Raw genomic sequence first — 18,160 nt, 5'->3', positions numbered from 1 at the left:
CTTTTCCTATTGGATTCAGAGACAAACATATTTTGACCAATGGGATAGATTGTTGGCTCATCCCTGCGCTGCGTATAAAAACTTTTTTTCCTCCCCCCCCCCCACCAAGCAGAGCTGTGTTCATTTGTGTGGAAACACAGGCACCGCTATTTGTTTGAAATGTCGGGTCGGGGAAAGCAAGGAGGCAAGGCTCGCGCCAAGGCCAAGACGCGCTCGTCGCGCGCCGGGCTCCAGTTCCCGGTGGGCCGCGTCCACCGCCTGCTCCGCAAGGGCAACTACGCGGAGCGGGTCGGGGCGGGCGCGCCGGTGTACCTGGCGGCCGTGCTGGAGTACCTGACGGCCGAGATCCTGGAGCTGGCGGGCAACGCGGCCCGCGACAACAAGAAGACGCGCATCATCCCGCGCCACCTGCAGCTGGCCATCCGCAACGACGAGGAGCTCAACAAGCTGCTGGGCCGCGTGACCATCGCGCAGGGCGGCGTCCTGCCCAACATCCAGGCCGTGCTGCTGCCCAAGAAGACCGAGAGCCACCACAAGGCCAAAGGGAAGTAAAATCTAGTACAGAGGGCACTTGCCTACAGTTTTACTACAGCAAATTCAAGGCTCTTTTCAGAGCCATTCATATTTCCACAAGAAAGGCTGGTAGCCCAATTTATGTCTTGTTGGTAGTTCTTAACATTTTGTGTAACAGATAAGGTTAAGTTAACGCTATGATCCAAATAAACAGGTATAGCCGACGTCGTTTCGCTGTAAGAAGGTAGAGTGAAAGGTACAAACAAAGGAAATTTGCTTTTTGACCAATACAACCTCGTAAGGTTTTTCCAATTTTTAGTTTTAGGAAAAACCATTTTATCTCCGGGGTCATTGTGTGTATCTAGTATTACCAGACCAGGTGCTTTACGTGTGATGTTCCAGATACACCCAGGGTCCCTGTCATGTAGTCCACGGGAAGAACTCCGTATTAAAGGGAGCTATAATGACCAAAGACGTAGGAAGTGGCAATCTAGGCGACCCGACATTTACTTCAAAATAACTAACGTGGGGGTATAGCTCAGTGGTAGAGCATTTGACTGCAAAATAACTAACGTAAGGGAAAAGACATGACAAAATTGTACTCAATGAAGGGTGCAGACCAGCAGGATTGATAACCTTCGAGTCTAAGAAATTTGGAGAATTTCAGGCCCGACCTATATTTACAGAACCACAAACTACATTTTACATGTTTATTTCTTAATTGGCTGGTTAAGCAAACTGTACTTAGTGAAAGTATAAAACATACCGAAAAGAAAGAGGGCATAGTTTATCCAATCAGATTCTCAGGTAATTAATCAATGTGCTTACAGTTTGACCAATGGTTTTAGCGCCCAGATCTTTTGAAAAATTACAAGGCCAATCAGAATGCTTCTTACTGTATATAATGGAATCTTTCGCCTTTTGCCCGCTAGGCTGTCCGTGTGTCTTTAGTTTCGTCCTATGGCTCGCACGAAGCAGACGGCGCGCAAGTCGACGGGCGGCAAGGCCCCGCGCAAGCAGCTGGCCACCAAGGCGGCCCGCAAGAGCGCGCCGGCCACCGGCGGCGTCAAGAAGCCGCACCGCTACCGGCCCGGCACGGTGGCCCTGCGCGAGATCCGGCGCTACCAGAAGTCCACGGAGCTGCTGATCCGCAAGCTGCCGTTCCAGCGCCTGGTGCGCGAGATCGCGCAGGACTTCAAGACCGACCTGCGCTTCCAGAGCTCGGCCGTCATGGCGCTGCAGGAGGCGTGCGAGGCCTACCTGGTGGGGCTCTTCGAGGACACCAACCTCTGCGCCATCCACGCCAAGCGCGTCACCATCATGCCCAAGGACATCCAGCTGGCGCGCCGTATCCGCGGGGAGAGGGCGTAAAACAAACTTAGAGTTGAAAAAGGCTCTTTTCAGAGCCACCCACAATCTCTTGAAAGCAGTTGTAACTGGAGTTCCAACTATTGAAGTAGAATTGGTACGAGAACCGTTTTTTTGAGATAACTGACTGGTAGCAACACTAGAGCATCTCTCTTAGTCATGTCCCCCCTTAATAAATACAAATTCATTGACTAAGATATTAATTTCTTTAATTTTCTAAGTATAAAATTATAATAAGCTGATAGTAGTTCACGGTTTTCCGAGGCCTAAAATGTACACAACTTGGCAACTGTTAATAATTACAATTCAAAATTTTAAATACAAAACTAGATAGCAGGGTATTAATTTATAATTGAAAGATGAGCCAAATTCCAATTATACACAAAACCATAGCCATTACAAAGTTCAGAAAAATAGCAGTTTATTAACTCTTGAATATAATACTACGATGTTTATTTTCTTATATTTTTGTCCATATACTCTGATTCCATTTTTACCTGAAAATTATTTTGGAATATTTTCTATATAAACAAGAGAATGCAGTATTTCCTCCAGGGTGATTGATCACAGCTTATTTTGTTCTCTTGATAACTTAGAACTAAGTTCAGCTTCAAAACATTATTGGTAGTGTCTTTTTTTTTTTTTTTTTTCGTATTTTACTTATTTATTTGAGAGAGAGAGAGAGAGCGCAGGAGCAGGGAGGAGGCCTAGAGGGAGAGGGAAAAGTAGACTCTGCTAATCAGAGAGCCTAACATGGAGCTAAATTCCAAGGCCACTGGAATCATGACCTGAGCTGAAGGCAGACGTTTAAACTGACTGAGCCACCCAGGCACCCCAGTAGTGTCATTTTTAACATGGTTTTCAAATTTGGAAAATCCTTTGTCAAAGTTCTTCATATGTGAGTTGTAAACTTTGGAAGGATTTTTAATGGACTAGCTTTCAGCTCTATACATTTCCAATCTGGATGCATCTGTACTATATACTTACTGCCAGTGTGTGGCTGCTACAACTACATAGATGTCATTATATGACATTTAGCCCTACATCTTCCTGCCTGAAATCCAGGTAAATTTGTCAGTGAGCAGTAGGAGTTTATTTCTTGAAACCATTTTTACATCCAATTGGCTACAACAACTGAATGAACTCTGTATCTAAGTACATCTGTAAATTTGATATCTCATTATCCCTAAACTAAACAGATATTAAGTAAATTTCTTCTTACCTAAATCCAAGTGTGTTCATTAGTACCCAACAGAATCAGGCAAAAGGTGAATTGTAATGAAAGGGAAGATTTAGTGGCAAAAAAACAACAGGTTTAATCAGCTGTAAATATCTTCACATTGAAATTTTGTTTTAAAAGAGAGACCAAGTGAACACACTCCACAGAGCCCCTCTCAGGGCTTTGGAAGTACTGGGCCTAGCTTTTGAGTTTCATTAGCTTCAGAGTAAATGTACTTCTGAGCACCAACTATGCTTTTCTAAATTACACGTGACTTCCCCTGCCCTCCTACCACCCTGTTCTAACACACCTCAGCAGAGAGCCCTAGGAGTTGAGAATCACTGGTTTGGGATGACTTTTTTTTTTTTTTTTTTAAGATTTTATTTATTTATTCATAGACACACACACACACACACAGAGGCAGGGAAACGGGCAGAAGGAGAAGCAGGCTCCATGCAGGGAGCCCGATGTGGGACTTGATTCCAGGTATCCAGGATCACACCCCGGGCTGCAGGCGGCGCCAAACTGCTGCACCACCGGGGCTGCCCTGGGATGACTTTTAGGCTCTGGGACAATCTGAATTTTGCTTTGCATGATGCTTTGGATCATCAGAGATACCAGGAGGACAAAGCTTAGTGGGAAGAATATAAATTCAACTCTGAGAAGTTTGAACCCTTTCAATGTAAATGTGAGTTCCCTGGAACAATATGCAGGGTTTATAGATCTATTCTGGACTATCATCCTCCCTCAAAGAGGTCCTCATGGGAGGAACAATAAAACCGTGTTTTCGGGATCCCTGGGTGGTGCAGCGGTTTGGCGCCTGCCTTTGGCTCAGGGCGCGATCCTGGAGACCCAGGATCGAATCCCATATCGGGCTCCCGGTGCATGGAGTCTGCTTCTCCCTCTGCTTGTGTCTCTGTCTCTCTCTCTCTCTCTCTCTCTGTGTGTGTGTGAATATCATAAATAAATAAATTTAAAAAAAAATAAAATAAATAAAACCGTGTTTTCATTGGAGTCAGTCTAATAGCTAACATTCAGAGTTCTCCTTGGGTCAAGTACCACATGAGCTGATTGTCCTGAATTATTATATACCTTTACCTTTTTTTTTTTTTTTTTTTTAAAGTAGGCTCCAAGCCCAGCACGGGGTCCAATGCAGGGCTCAAACTCAGGATGCCAAGAACAAGATTGAAGCTGAAATCAAGTCAGACTCTCAATGGACTGAGCTACCTAGGTGTCCCTATATGATTCTTAAAACAACACTGAAATTCAGGTTCTCTCACTGTCTCCATTTTACAGAGAAAGAACTTGAGTCTAAGAGATTTTAGGTGATTGGCCAAGTTCATACTCCTAATTAATATCATTGTCAGGCAATCTCACACCAAGCCCACACTCTAAATATCTTCTGATCAGTAAGATTGCCCGGAAAAAGATTCTTAGATCTAGTTGCTCCTCAAGGGAAACTGTCTCACAGATTAGGCTGAATGATTAAGAGTTGCAGTGGCCTGGCTTGGGCTAATTTCTGTTGTCAGAGTCCTCTGGTCAGTGGCCTGGTATGAGATGAAGTGGGTAGGATGAGTAGAAGGAACATCACATCTTAGGGATGCTCTCTGAGCTTCACGACCAACTCAGAACACTCATCTCCTTGAAACTCTGGATTCTGCTACAGAGTAAGTATTTGCTTGTGCCTTCCCCACGGTATTTACTATAGAGCTATATTGTCCAAGATATCAGTATCTTGTATGACCATTAAGCCATGTATGACCATTAAGCAACCAACATACAGAGGATAATTATACTGGCTTACTTATTGGAAACTACCTAGCTACATTCTTAATATCACCAATCCCTAGTATTAATGACACCTACCTCAAAGTGCTGTGACAGGGTGTTTGGTAATAAGTGGAGAGAGCTGAATACATTGTAAATTAGAGCTCAGAAAATGCTAGCTCTCAATATCCATGTTCCTACTGAGACCTAAATCCCTGCTCCACTATGAAATCCTCTAATGATATAATCTTGCTTCTCGAAACCTGTTCATCTCTGGCATGAATTTCAACCCAAAGTTACTCTTTACACTTCCCTAGGCATAGAATGGCACCTAGAACTTTGCCTATGAGAAGTAATAGGATATTTAATTTTTTGGCCACGAGAGCACTGTGTATGTGCAGGGAAAAAAAAAAAAGTTTGGTGTACTGCATTACAAGTAGCTTTTAATTTCTGTGTTACTAGCCTTTTGTCATACATATCACATGAGATCATGAATTATTATGTCATTGCTGAATTATCACTCAGCAGTTTATGCAGTGTTCATTGCTAGTTTTAGCTAACCAGCCATGTTCAGGCAATTATTTGAATATATTATTGCTGTATCAATATTATAATAAATAGATTATTATAAATAAGATTATTAATAATGTCAAAATAAATTATAGAAATCATAAACTAAAAGTCAAGATAAGGACCTTTACAAAAAAAGCAGTCAAATTAGATTATCTCTCTTTTTTTAAGATTTTATTTATTCATGAGAGACCGAGAGAGGCAGAGACAGAGGGAGAGGAAGAGGGAGAATGGGGATCCTGATGGAGAATTTGATCCCAGGACCCCGGGATCATGGCCTGAGCCAAAGGCAGACAGACACTCAACCACTGAGCCACCCAGGTGCCCCCAGCCAAATTAGATTCTAATGAATGGCTTACAGTATCAGACCTAAGCCAGCCAAGTTTGTGAATGCTTGTGAGGGAATGGAACAAAATCAGAGAAACATTGGTGAAGACTGTATCTAAGGTCTAGGCAAAATTAGAGATTTTTTTTTTGACAACTTTTAGCTTTCTGTGAATGAATTCTCCCTTTACCTTTACTAGAGAAGGACAATTCTATTTGTTTTTGAGGAAGTTTCATTTGAAAGTAAAGGGCACTCGTCACCTATGCAGATATGTTTGCGGAAGACATTTGACGTTAGGATCAGTTGCAAATATACATACTCCAATAGAGTGTGGACTTGAAAGTCTTTGAATGGGGAAGGGAACACAGATGTCATTATCATTGCAGGATGTCATTATTGTAAGCTCAAACTGTGATTATATTTGGAGTGTCTTAATTAAGTCTCCTGGTTGCTACAACTCAACCCACCCTGAGCCAAGTGAGGTGGTGGCCCCAGTGGCAGAAGGTCAAGATGGCTCAGGGGAACCAAGAACTCTGATGTCAGGAACCCAGAGAACACATCTCCATGCATCACTCCTCTCTGCTCTTGCTTATTCTGGGCTCCATTCTGCTCTGTTTATTCACCAGACCTCTTTGTTTCTCCAGGAGTGTCTAAGAAGACAGTTCCCCAGACATCAGGTCCCCTTAGTTTCTGTAACTCAGTTTCTTTTTTTTTTTTTTTTTTTTTTTAATTTTTTTTTTTTTTCAATTTTTATTTATTTATGATAGTCACAGAGAGAGAGAGAGAGAGGCAGAGACACAGGCAGAGGGAGAAGCAGGCTCCATGCACCAGGAGCCCGATATGGGATTCGATCCCGGGTCTCCAGGATCGCGCCCTGGGCCAAAGGCAGGCGCCAAACCGCTGCGCCACTCAGGGATCCCTGTAACTCAGTTTCAGTTTATAAACAAAATTTTGGGTGGTTCATATCAGCCCAATGACCTTCGGACTAGTCAACCATTCTTAAAGGTCGATGTTTTACCAAAGTTTAGGCCACAGAAGACGGTATATATTAAGACACGGTGACATGCAAGCTTTAAGTCGAAATAAGGTTAGAGAAGACCAGAGTATTTGGGACCAGAGAGTGTTCTAGAGTTTTGTTGTCCACGTGGTTGCCATGAGCCACATGCACTTAACTGACCTCTTGAAACAGGACAGTAGGAACATAGAGGTGCTGCATGCAAAGTTTCCAAAGACATACTATAAGAAATAAGAAAGAATGTAAAATATCTCAAATATTTTTACATTGATTTTATGTTGAACAAGAATATTTTGGATATATTAGGTTAAATAACTTATTAAAATTGATTTCACCTGTTTCTCTTTTCCTAATTTGTGTTATGGCTATAGACAGTACTATTCTAGAGGTGGTTAATTCACGAAATATAGATTCTTTCCATAGCTGGGTATCTTCAGTGTGTACTTCATGGGATGCTGGTCCTCAAAGAAGCTAAAATCTCAGAGGCTGCCATTTCGACAGTAACAAAGACAAAATACCTGGAAATAAAAATAATTAGAAATAGGAAGATACAGTCGGAGAAAATTTGAAACATTCTCAACAGGTATGAAAATTGAGGGCTTTTTATGTCTAATGCAGGGGGGAAGAGGTGAGAGGGAGGAAGTGTCTTAAATTACACTTGGAAAACAAAATAAATAGAATAACTGGGAAATCCTGAAAAAGAAGAGCAACGCGAGGGAATGAGCTCTATCAGCTATTAGTTATGTTTTAACACGTTTATTAAACATTCAATTCTTATATAATAAATACTATAGGTCATGTATTCTCAGCATTTAAACCAGTCCCGTGAACAGTCCTTAAGAGTGTGATCACACCTGAGGAATGGCCAAGATCAAAAGAACAAAGTAGAAAATCAAGAATTACTTCACCTACCACCCATGTAATTTAGCCTAGGATAAAAAGGTGGCATCTCAAAATGAGGGTGAGGTAGGGAGGCAAAAATGTTAGGGTCGGGTACATTTATTAAGCTTAAAATAGAGAGGGCTGGGTTGTTTTAAATGTGAAATTAACAGCACAGAAAACACTGGAAGAGCGGAAAATGCTGTCTGCGCGCGCGCGCTGCGCTCTCAAAGTGGAGATCTTTCTAATGTACGAAAACGGACATTAAAGTATCCGAATTCTTTTGGGAGGGACTGAAACCGGTGGTCACCACCGGTAACGGGAGACCTTATCTAGATTAACAACCAGATCCGTCACTGTGGCGATGGACGAACTGAGCTGCAAATCTCCAGAAGCCCCTGTTCCTTGGAACTCGTCTCAAAGGAAAAATCGTGTTCACCGGAGTAAAACCAGGACGAGGACCAGGACTTTGTCCGGAAGAAACGCCGGACACTGTAAAAGAACCCACAGGTAACACCGGGAATATAAACCCGAGCCCTTCATTAGCGACACCCCGCACCCCCATATATGTATACGTTTCCAGGTCTCCCCCTACGTGGTTCCTGGCGTGGACACTGGGGACTTGGGGCCGCACAGACACGCCATCGGAACGCCTCCGTATCCAGAGGCTGACGTCTGCCTGCAATGAAGCTCCGGGGCCCGCTACCAGGACAAAATGGCCGACAAAAAGTGGTTTTTGCTGCGCTGCGACCCATCACGCCTTGGTCCGAAGACACGGGACGCGAGGCACAAAGGGACATGGCCCAGCGGTGCGCGGTGGCCGGGTGCCTGCGGGCAGCTGCGCACCGGCTGGAGCACGACCGCGCGCGGGGCTCAGGCGTCCGAGCCTCCCCTCCCTCCCCTCCCCGCGGCCGGCTACCGTGCCCAGACCGGACCCACCGGCAGGATTCCAAACATGGCAGGGGTCCCAGGTACCGGATTCACGTCTTTATCAAGTGAAAAGGACAAAAGTCAGCCCGCTAGAAACAACCAACCGAGTACCCAGGAGACCGGACACCACCCAATAACAAACTCACGATGAAGATCCGGGGCGGCGAGATGGGCCAACCCGCGAGCAGGGCGGGACTTTTAAAGGACTTTCCGACCCAATCGGGGGATCCGTGAAGGCAGGGACTGGCAGGCGGGATGGATGGTGGTTCTCGATGTTCGCAGCGCGGGGCGGGCGGGGCTGGTGGGCGAGGGCGCCCCTCCCGGGAGGAAGCCCGGGGCACCGCGGAGCCAGCGACGCGCTCCCCGGCCCCTTTCCCGCGGCCTTACGGCCTCCAGGCCGACCACCCACCGCCCCTTTTAGAATGGGTAAAGAGAACGGAGTAGAGAATGTTCAGCTCTTTCTCGGAGATTAGTGGTGGCTCTGAAAAGAGCCTTTTTGGGTTTTAGAAGCAAACGGTCAACAACCTACTTCTTTTTGGGCGCAGCCTTCTTGGGTTTGGTAACCTTGGGCTTGGCCGACTTGGGCTTCACGGCCTTAGCCGCGCTCTTGGCCGCCTTCTTGGGTTTGGCCGCCTTCGCTTTTTTGGGGCTCTTGGCCACCTTCTTGGCGACGGTGGCCGCGGCGGGCTTCTTGGCCTTCTTCGGGGTCTTCTTGGCGCTCTTCTTGGGGGTGCCGGTCCCCGCTGCCTTTTTGGGCTTCTTGGCCGTCCCCGCCGCCCGCTTGGGCTTGGCCGCGCCCGCCTTCTTGGCCTTGGGCTTGGCCTCCCCGGAGGCCGCCTTCTTGTTGAGCTTGAAGGAGCCCGAGGCGCCGGTGCCCTTGGTCTGCACCAGGGTCCCCTTGCTCACCAGGCTCTTGAGGCCCAGCTTGATGCGGCTGTTGTTCTTCTCCACGTCGTAGCCGGCGGCCGCCAGCGCCTTCTTGAGCGCGGCCAGGGACACGCCGCTGCGCTCCTTGGACGCGGCCACCGCCTTGGTGATGAGCTCGGACACCGGGGGCCCGGACGCCTTGCGGCGCGCCCCCGCAGGCTTCTTGGCAGCCTTCTTCTTTACCGGGGCCTTCTCCGCCGGGGGGGCGGCGGCGGGCGCGGCGGGCGCGGTCTCCGACATGCTGAGGATCCGGACTCGGGACGAGTGGCAAAGCGCGGTGGGTGCGCCGGGGCCGGGCCGCCATATATATAGAGCGCAGGCGCGCGCTGATTGGTGCTCCGCTCGCCCGCCTGGCTGGCAGGCTCCGAGCCGCCGCTGTGCGCCTAAGTTGTGTTTGTTCCACTTCACAAAAGGGGGAATATGCGAAAATGCCCCGCACCAAATTCCCCGGCTTTGGTCGGGAAAGGATCCGAGAAGCCTCAGGCTTCGTGCTCTCGGTTTATTTTTCCCGCAAGCCCCAAGACAACGCGACCAGGCGCCCCCAAGTCCCCTAACTCCGAGGGAAGTCCAGGACGGTCGCAGACCACTTTCTGTTTTTCTTCTAAATTACCTGTTCGCTCCTTTGCCCCTGAAAGTTCTTTTTCTCAGGGGTGGTTGGGCTCATGCTTCCCTTCTCTGGGAGACAAAAATGAAATGGTTTCCACTTCAGTTTTCACGATAATTCTGTTTCTTCGCGAGGGAAGTAACACAGGTCCTCTGTGAATTCTGCGCACAGATCCACAGGAACCGTGGCCCGGGACAAGGATACCCGGGCCAGCCCAAAGCAGTTAGGGTCGGGCGAAAGGGGGTTCGGAAGCCTTGGGGGGGGCGGCCTGGATCGTGGTGGTGGTGGTGGGGTTAGAGACTTAAATCGTAGACTTGAAGACACTGAAATTCTTGATCAAATCCGTCTCTTCACAGATGGGGGCGGGGCACTTTTCACTTTTCCAAAGGGGAGAAATTGGGCAGTTTTTAAAAAGGTCTCCGGTTCCCCTCTGGGTTGTGCAAGGCAGGGGGTCTGACCCTCAAGAATAGAGATAATGAGGGAGAAGGGAGACCCCCTAAGGCTGCAAATAAATAAATAAATAAATAATTCCTCAATAGACTTGGCAGCTATAGACTTTGAGATGATCTGCTTTCAAAGAAAACAAGCATTTATGTATTTATTTTTATATGTTTCAATAAAGGGACAAATTTCGGCACCGGAAAATTCTACGTAGTAACCCAGGAACAATATCTGACCTGTGTTATGGTGTAGAAGGACACTCTGGGAATTCAAAGATCTCGATAGAAGTAAAGCAGCTGACTTTAACGTGATACACTTTTATAAGATGAACTATAGGTTTGAAGTAAAGCAAAACAGATGGCAAAATTTTAAATAGAAATAGAGGGAAAGTACTAGAATATATAAGTTATCAGGCCATTTCTTTGTTGTTGATAAGAATGCCTCTTCTCATCTCCTATAAAGCTGGTCTTACATATTCTTTTCGTTGTTGTTTTGGTCTTACTTATTCTATTCTTGTTTGCTTTACTTCTTTAAGGTTTGGTACTTCAGATTTCAGCCTTTGGTTGCCACAATTGCAATTTTTTCTGGAGAGAAAAAATTGAATATACCCCACTAGTCATGTATTTAGTATAATTACATATTTATATTTAGTGACAAAGGGAGTATTACAACTTACCAGAAATTCTCATTCAAATATACCACTACATGAAAATACGTATTAAAGATGTCTTCCTTTGACTGTAATCAATATGTTGTAGAACTTAAGTTCAGTGATAAAAAATGAGGCATCTTTTAGACTAAGGATAACTCCATGGTTTTATTGAATAACACTTGTTCAACATTTGGAAATTGTGTCTACTCCTGATCATGTCCTCTGGGAATTAACAGCCTAATAAGATTAGTGATGGATGAATTAGCAGCCATAGAAAACCACTTTAGACCTGCCATCCCTCACTGTGACTTTGGGTGTAAGAATTGTAAGAAGTTATTGAAAGTGTTTGAATAACCAAAGCACTTTTACCATGCTAATATACTTTGATAACAATATAATAAAATAAAATAAGAACATGCCACTTTGTTCTGATTCTCTGTGCAATGAGTCCTACCCAACACCCTCCACCCCAGGCATCTGAAATTCAGTTAAGTGTACTTTACCATCAGGAAAATAGCAGTGTAGAGTCTCGATTACCAGGTCACTGGACTTCCCTTCACTATAAATTGGTGTCCTGATTTACAAATCAGCAGCTTGTAAATTTGATTACTGTGGTTTAGTTCTCTAATATGATCACTCAAGTTGAATCAATCAAAACACATCTCCCTACATGCAAATCTGATGTCCAGATCTCAAGTCATTAGGACACCAGCTTCTCAGTCTTTCTCCCAACCTCCTGGCCTCATGGTAGAGGCCAGAAGGCAGAGAAACAAGCAACCCTTCTCCAGATCCCTGTAACTTGTGATGAGAAAAGTTACCTAAAATTTAAAAACAAGGGAAAAATATTTCTTCATATCATTCTAAGCTGTGTTAGGAAATTTTCTAGGTTCATTTGTGGGTCAGTTGATGCTCTAAGAATGCTCTACAATAAAATAGAATGTGAGTCACATATGTAATATGTGAGTTTTCTAGTAGTCACAATGGCAAAAAGAAAAAGAAAAAGATGAATTTAGTTTTAATAATATATTCTATTTTGGGGGGCGGGCAGGGGAGGGTTATTTTTCTAAATAAATTTCTTAAAAGAAAAAAATATATATATATAATCTACTTCACTCAATATATCCAAACAATGACTGTTCCAACATGTAATCAATATTTTAAAAAATAAGATAGTTTATGTTTCTTTTTTTCAAATGGCAAGTCTTCCAAATCTCCTGTATTTCATATTTGTAAGACATTTCATTTCAGACTAGCCACCTTACAGGTGCTCACTGGCCACCTGTGACTTTTAGCTATTGTCTGGACAGCCTAGCTTTCGAGAAGGTAACTGACTTCATAGGTACTCTTTGATTAGGTCCATAGTATGTAAAATTAGACATTCACTTGTAGAAGATTGATACACTTAATAAGGGTTTTATCCAGTAGAGAGGCAAATGAACTCTTTCCAGTAGAGAAGTTAACCCTAAGAGTGATGATTGCATTGCCCAATAGATCATTAACCAGTTTGTATCTGAGTTTTTCAGCCTCCCAGTATTTTTTCTTTCCCTAACTAAATACATCTTTCATTCTCCTATATCCTGCTTTGAGCCAACTTTGTCATCCTGCTTACTTGCCCCCTCATTAATGACTTACATCATTCTTTGTCCCACACATGAGCCTTCTGTAAACAGTACTTGTATGAGACACATGTTTTTTTTTTTTTTATAAATAAATTTTTATTTTATTTTTTTATGATAGTCACAGAGAGAGAGAGAGGCAGAGACACAGGCAGAGGGAGAAGCAGGCTCCATGCACTGGGAGCCCGACGTGGGACTCGATCCCGGGTCTCCAGGATTGTGCCCTGGGCCAAAGGCAGGCGCCAAACCGCTGCGCCACCCAGGGATCCCGAGACACATGTTTTTAACTTCTTGAAGATTATACTTTGGCACCTGGTTAGTCAGTTTGTTCTAAGTGCTCTAAATCAGAATCTTTAGAAACCATTCAAAAAATCAGAAGACACAAAACTTTTTGGCCATCAACTTTAAAGTAACCTTAGATTCTGGTAGGTGTGTCATGGAGTCTCAGGCTTTGAAATAAGATTAAAAAAGCCTATGAGCAACAAAAAGCCTATTAAAATTAGCTCTAAGGGAAAATTCAAGTCAAGAGTGTGTGGTCTTTCCACTCAAAACTGATGGCCTCAAGGCAGCCAGCAATAACCTGAGGACACAAATATTGCAATGCAATAAATTGTGTATTCTTGTATCTATACACATTCAAAATATTGTGGATTGGCTAATGTTCTCTCATGTTCTTCAAGTCTGGAAAGCTGGTGAATGAAATTAAGTATCTGGAGCTGAATGTCAAGTCCAAAAGGCAGCAATGGCAGCTGGACACAGCATGTAGGGGAGAGAGACTTGAAGAGCGAGAAATATGCAAGAACAATGAGAGATGTTGCTGGAGCAGGTGCATGGCTCTTTTACTGAGCCAGAATACGGTTCTGTCTGCTTCTGAAGGCAGCTAAACTGATTTAAGTGAAACTTCTTACAGGCCCCAATGGGGAATGATTAAAACCTGATTCTTCCTGACTTACCAACAGATGAGGCTAATAATAGCAGCCACTCCAATGGCTTGCCTGCTCAAGAATGCAAATGGTTAACGCTTCGGTTGCCTGCGGGGTTGATAATATGGGACAGCCTGAGAAAAAAATATGCAGGAAAGAGCTTTGGGAAATTCACGGCCTAAAGAAGATTGTAAGTTCTTCGTCTGTTAGCTGGCTTCAGCCCCACAAACCATTCTGACAAATAACCCAGTCTCTGTAGGCAAATAGCCAACAATTAGGGAATCGGACCTGATCCGAAAGGTTTCCCACACCAGCCTATGGGCAGCATAAGAGCGGAGACCACTGTTCTGCACGTTTATTGCCTGACACATCCTTAAAAGACATGGAGGAGGGGCACCTGGTGGCTCAGTGGTTGAGCATCTGCCTTTGGCTCAGGTGATGATCTCAGGGTCCTAGGATCAAGTACAGCATTGGGCTCCCTGTGTGGAGCCTGCTTCTCCCTCTGACTATGTCTCTCTCTCTCTCTATGTCTCTCATGAACAAATAAATAAAATCTTTAAAAAAAAAAAAAAAAGACAGGGACGCCTGGGTGACTCAGCGGTTGAGCGTCTGCCTTAGGCTCAGGGCATGGTCCTGAGGTCCCAGGTTGGAATCCAACATCGGGGTCCCTGCATGGAACCTGCTTCTCCCTCTGTCTGTGTCTCTGCCTCTCTCTCTCTTTCTCTCTCTGTGTCTCTCATGAATAAATAAATAGAATCTTAAAAAAAAAAAAAAGACATAGGGGAAAAAGAACATAGTGGTGAAGCACACAGTAGAAGCTTAATAAATGCATAGAGAATATCACAAATGCAGCTATACATTCCAATATATTTGCCTAACATTTTGGAATTGCTACGAGAACCACATAAGTGACATAGGAAACTAGGTCATCCATAGCCTTCCTTATTCTTTAAGCTTGTTTTCAAATGACTTTAAACTGTTTCAAAAGTCAAATCCACCCTCAAAAGAAAAGGATTTGTCAATAGTGAGAATATTTACATTTTAATAGCTTTCCAGTCTAGGCCTGTAATAAAGGTAATTATAATGGACAAGATGCAGAGATATTTTAGGCAATAGCCTTAATTGGAATAAGCATAGAGCCTTAGAGAGTGACTATTTTGGAGGAAACGAGGACATACCAGTTTTGATAGATTTGTTTTTATTCCTAGCCCATCATAATGCCACATGTGAGCTTTGCATACACAGGGTACCTGTTAAGCAAAAGACACCAGAAAAGATAATAAAAACAAAGATTAGCCCAGCAAAGTGCCTTCTCTCAAGGAATTATAATGGGTTCAGGAGACAGAGACAAGCATAATTATTATACTGTGCAATAGAAAATCTGAAAAGACACAAAACAATGGGGGAAGAGAAGAATAAAAAAGTTAAAATGTTCCTGTGATGATTACATCTTTGCCTTCAAGTCCTTACCAATCCAGTCGGGAAAATAAGACATCAGAGTTCAGCCTAGAGCAGTGGTTCTCAAACTTCTAGATTTTGGGATCCCTTTACAGTCTTAAAAATCAGTAGGGCCCCCAGAATTTTGTTATTAAGATTACACATATAGACATATTAACTGCTTTAGGAATTACAGCTGGTGTTAAACTAATTTGATAATGTAGATCTATATTTTCTTGGTAGTATTCATTGAGTACAAAATTATATTTATAATTATATATAATTAATGTATGGCATATATCATATTCATTTATGTTGTATATTATGGATTTGTGTGTATAGTGTATAGTATAGAATACCACATATAATATCATAGTACATTATATTTTATATATTATATTGCATATATAAATGATGGAAGGACAACTCATAAACCTTCTGCATTCCCTGACCTGTTGGAAATCCTGGTAGCCCCAGGTTAACCCGAAACTTGTCAGGCTCCTGCAAGTAGAGAACAGGGCTCATGGTGCAAAAGGGTGGGGCGATAGTAGCTTTGGAGCAAGCGTGTTGTTTCCGATATCAATTCCCCCACATAGGAGCAGGGTGACCCTGCTATGTTCTCAGACTTTCCCAGCTTCCATATCCTCCTTTGTGATAGGGCAATACACCTCCCACTAGGACTATAGTGAGAATTAAATTAGATAACACACACATAGTTCTTGAGACTGGGCTGAACACACAGTTGCTTCCAATTTGAGATTTCTTTCCGTTACATACACGAGATTCTGCTGTTTGGGTGTGACCCTGAGAAAGTTGGTACTCTCCTTAATTTGGAGGAGGGTGAGAATAGGCCATCCAGGAAGCTTTTCACTTTTTTCCAATTATGGATGTTGTTCCTGGAAGCCTCTGAAACATAACATGGCTAGGTGCTATCTTGAGGAAGAATTTAGGAAGAGATTCTAACAAGAGATGAAGCCAGAACATGGGAGAAGGGAGATATGTGTGTGTGTGTGTGTGTGTGTGTGCATGAGTGTGTATCCATGCATGCAATTGTGTGTTGGGGAGTGGTAGGTGAGCATAGAACCCAGGACTATCACTGTCGCTAAGAATTAAGCCCCGTATTGCTGTTCTCGGAGTTCACACCTTGCCTAAAAGTCTATGGGAAGAGATGATAATGACACTCACATAGTCACCTGGTCTCTGCTCTCTGCATCCTAGGTGTGTGCATACTTTCAATGCAGGCAGGTATGGCTATCAGGGAAAACTGTGTGTTACCAGTATGTAAGAGGAACCAAGGCAGCACTCCATCACCCCTGAATTTTTTTTTACTACTAAATGCATCTAAACCTGCTTAAGTTAAACAGAAATCCTTGTTGCGACCAAATCCTTATTAGCTTACCAATAGATTTGTAGCTTGTAGCTATGCTTCAGTTAATACATAGATTCTTATACTTTCCATGGTTAATGGTAGTGGCATTTATATTTCCTCTTTTGTTTTTAAGATTTTGTTTATTTATTTGAGAGAGAGAGAGTAAGTGAGACAGGGAGAGCATGTGCAGGGGCAGAGGGAGAATGAAAAGCTTAATCCCAGGACCCCAAGATCATGCATGACCTGAGCCAAAGGTAGACGCTTAACCACCCATGCACCCCATATATTTCCTCTTAATTTTATAAAATAATCCAAGAAAATAGAGAGGAGGCATAATATATTTATCAAAATGACTGCCTCAGAAGCTGGAATGCCTGGGTTCAAGTTCAAATTTACCATTGGACAAGTTAATTAATGTCTCTATGTTTCACTCTTCTTATCTATAAATGTCACTATTAGTACCTGATTCATACGTTGTCAGGAGAATTAACAAGTTAATATTTATATAGCTCTTAGAATAGTATCTGCCATAAGTACAAAATCTGATATGTACCTATTAAATACATACATACATACATACTATTTTTAAAAGAATACATATATTACTATCACCACGACACAGCACCATCCTGAAAAGGTTGGCTTAAGAGTGTCAATTACACTAATAAAGATAATAGGTAACTGAACACTCTGTATGGACCAAGCATTACATACACTAATTTCATTCCTTCTTTACCAACACCCTATACATCCTTTACATTCGTTATCATTTCATCAGTAAGAAAATGGAGATTGGGAATTCAGATTTCTCCTGGAAGAGACCAGAAGACTGAGTACAATTCATGTCCCTAAACACACGCACACACAAATATCAACTGAACTACAGTCGGAGATAAGACTTGTTTTTTGGTATATAAAGTGTATACAATTAAAAGACAGCCCAACTATCAATTACTTACTACTCTGTTTAGTGAATTTTAGGTAGAAGTCTTTTTCACACAGGCAAGCACATCTATTTGGACCTTACACCTTCCGGAAACAATTTACAATACACGGTGCTGTTTGTTCTAATTGACACTAGGTGGCGCTCCTAACTAACCAATGCTTATCTTAGCGGCAGGTATGTTCCTTGTCTCCAGGCCTTTATGTAATTATTAGCATCTCATTATACAGTTTTCTGTATAATGAGGGACAGTTTTCTGTCCCTTTTGGTGAACAGAAATTACTATCCCCAGTCGATGGATAGTGATCCGGGAGCTCCTGGTAGCCCTAACACTGCAGGAAGTCCACAGGGAGGAAAGAACATGAGAGGAATAAACAGTGACTTGGACTCTGGTCTAAGTGGTGCAGAGAAATCATGCTGGATGATGCTTTCATTTGGGAAGAATTCATCAACGCCTTCAGAAGGCCAACACTGGACTGGGCTCAGGGAATAAGAGAGTAAGGAGGACAGGCTCTTTTCCTTATGGTGGAAAGATTTGGTCAAATTAACTATGAAAACATGGGTCATGGTGCTCGTGCAAAAGAGGTGAGAATGGTCCTTAAAGAGGTGAATAGTCGATTTCGATTTCGCCAGGGGAGGAAGGAGGAGGTTAGGAATCTTAC

General features: G+C 43.4%; 3 protein-coding genes across 6 annotated transcripts; 2 read left to right on the top strand and 1 right to left on the bottom strand.

Moving 5' to 3' along the window:
• Positions 1–129: 129 nt before the first annotated feature.
• LOC129507598 (histone H2A type 1-E) lies at positions 130–552 on the top strand. The gene has a single exon (XM_055322111.1). The coding sequence runs from the start codon at positions 160–162 to the stop codon at positions 550–552; it is 393 nt and encodes a 130-aa protein (XP_055178086.1). The 5' UTR covers positions 130–159.
• An 877-nt stretch (positions 553–1,429) lies between these two features.
• Positions 1,430–2,072, top strand: LOC129507594 (histone H3.1). Its single transcript, XM_055322107.1, has one exon. It carries the CDS (start codon positions 1,474–1,476, stop codon positions 1,882–1,884), a length of 411 nt encoding a protein of 136 aa, XP_055178082.1. The 5' UTR covers positions 1,430–1,473; the 3' UTR covers positions 1,885–2,072.
• A 4,463-nt stretch (positions 2,073–6,535) lies between these two features.
• On the bottom strand, positions 6,536–9,780 carry H1-2 (H1.2 linker histone, cluster member). Of its 4 annotated transcripts, none has more exons than XM_055322089.1 (2): positions 9,116–9,780; positions 6,536–7,295 (listed from the first exon to the last, which is right to left on the bottom strand). In XM_055322089.1, the coding sequence occupies exons 1-2, from the start codon at positions 9,751–9,753 to the stop codon at positions 7,223–7,225; spliced, it is 711 nt and encodes a 236-aa protein (XP_055178064.1). In that variant the 5' UTR covers positions 9,754–9,780; the 3' UTR covers positions 6,536–7,222. The 4 variants fall into 4 exon arrangements, 2 of the variants coding, with proteins under 2 accessions (XP_055178064.1, XP_055178063.1); XR_008664037.1 differs by having other exon boundaries at positions 7,278–7,295; positions 8,733–9,780; XM_055322088.1 differs by lacking the exon at positions 6,536–7,295 and adding an exon at positions 7,518–8,148.
• Between the last annotated feature and the right edge of the window lie 8,380 nt (positions 9,781–18,160).

This window comes from Nyctereutes procyonoides, unplaced genomic scaffold (assembly GCF_905146905.1).
Source record: "Nyctereutes procyonoides isolate TBG_1078 unplaced genomic scaffold, NYPRO_anot_genome, whole genome shotgun sequence".
Lineage (NCBI taxonomy): Eukaryota > Metazoa > Chordata > Mammalia > Carnivora > Canidae > Nyctereutes > Nyctereutes procyonoides.
The sequence above is the reverse complement of the archived record's forward strand: the minus strand, read 5'-3'. Positions and strand labels throughout refer to the sequence as shown.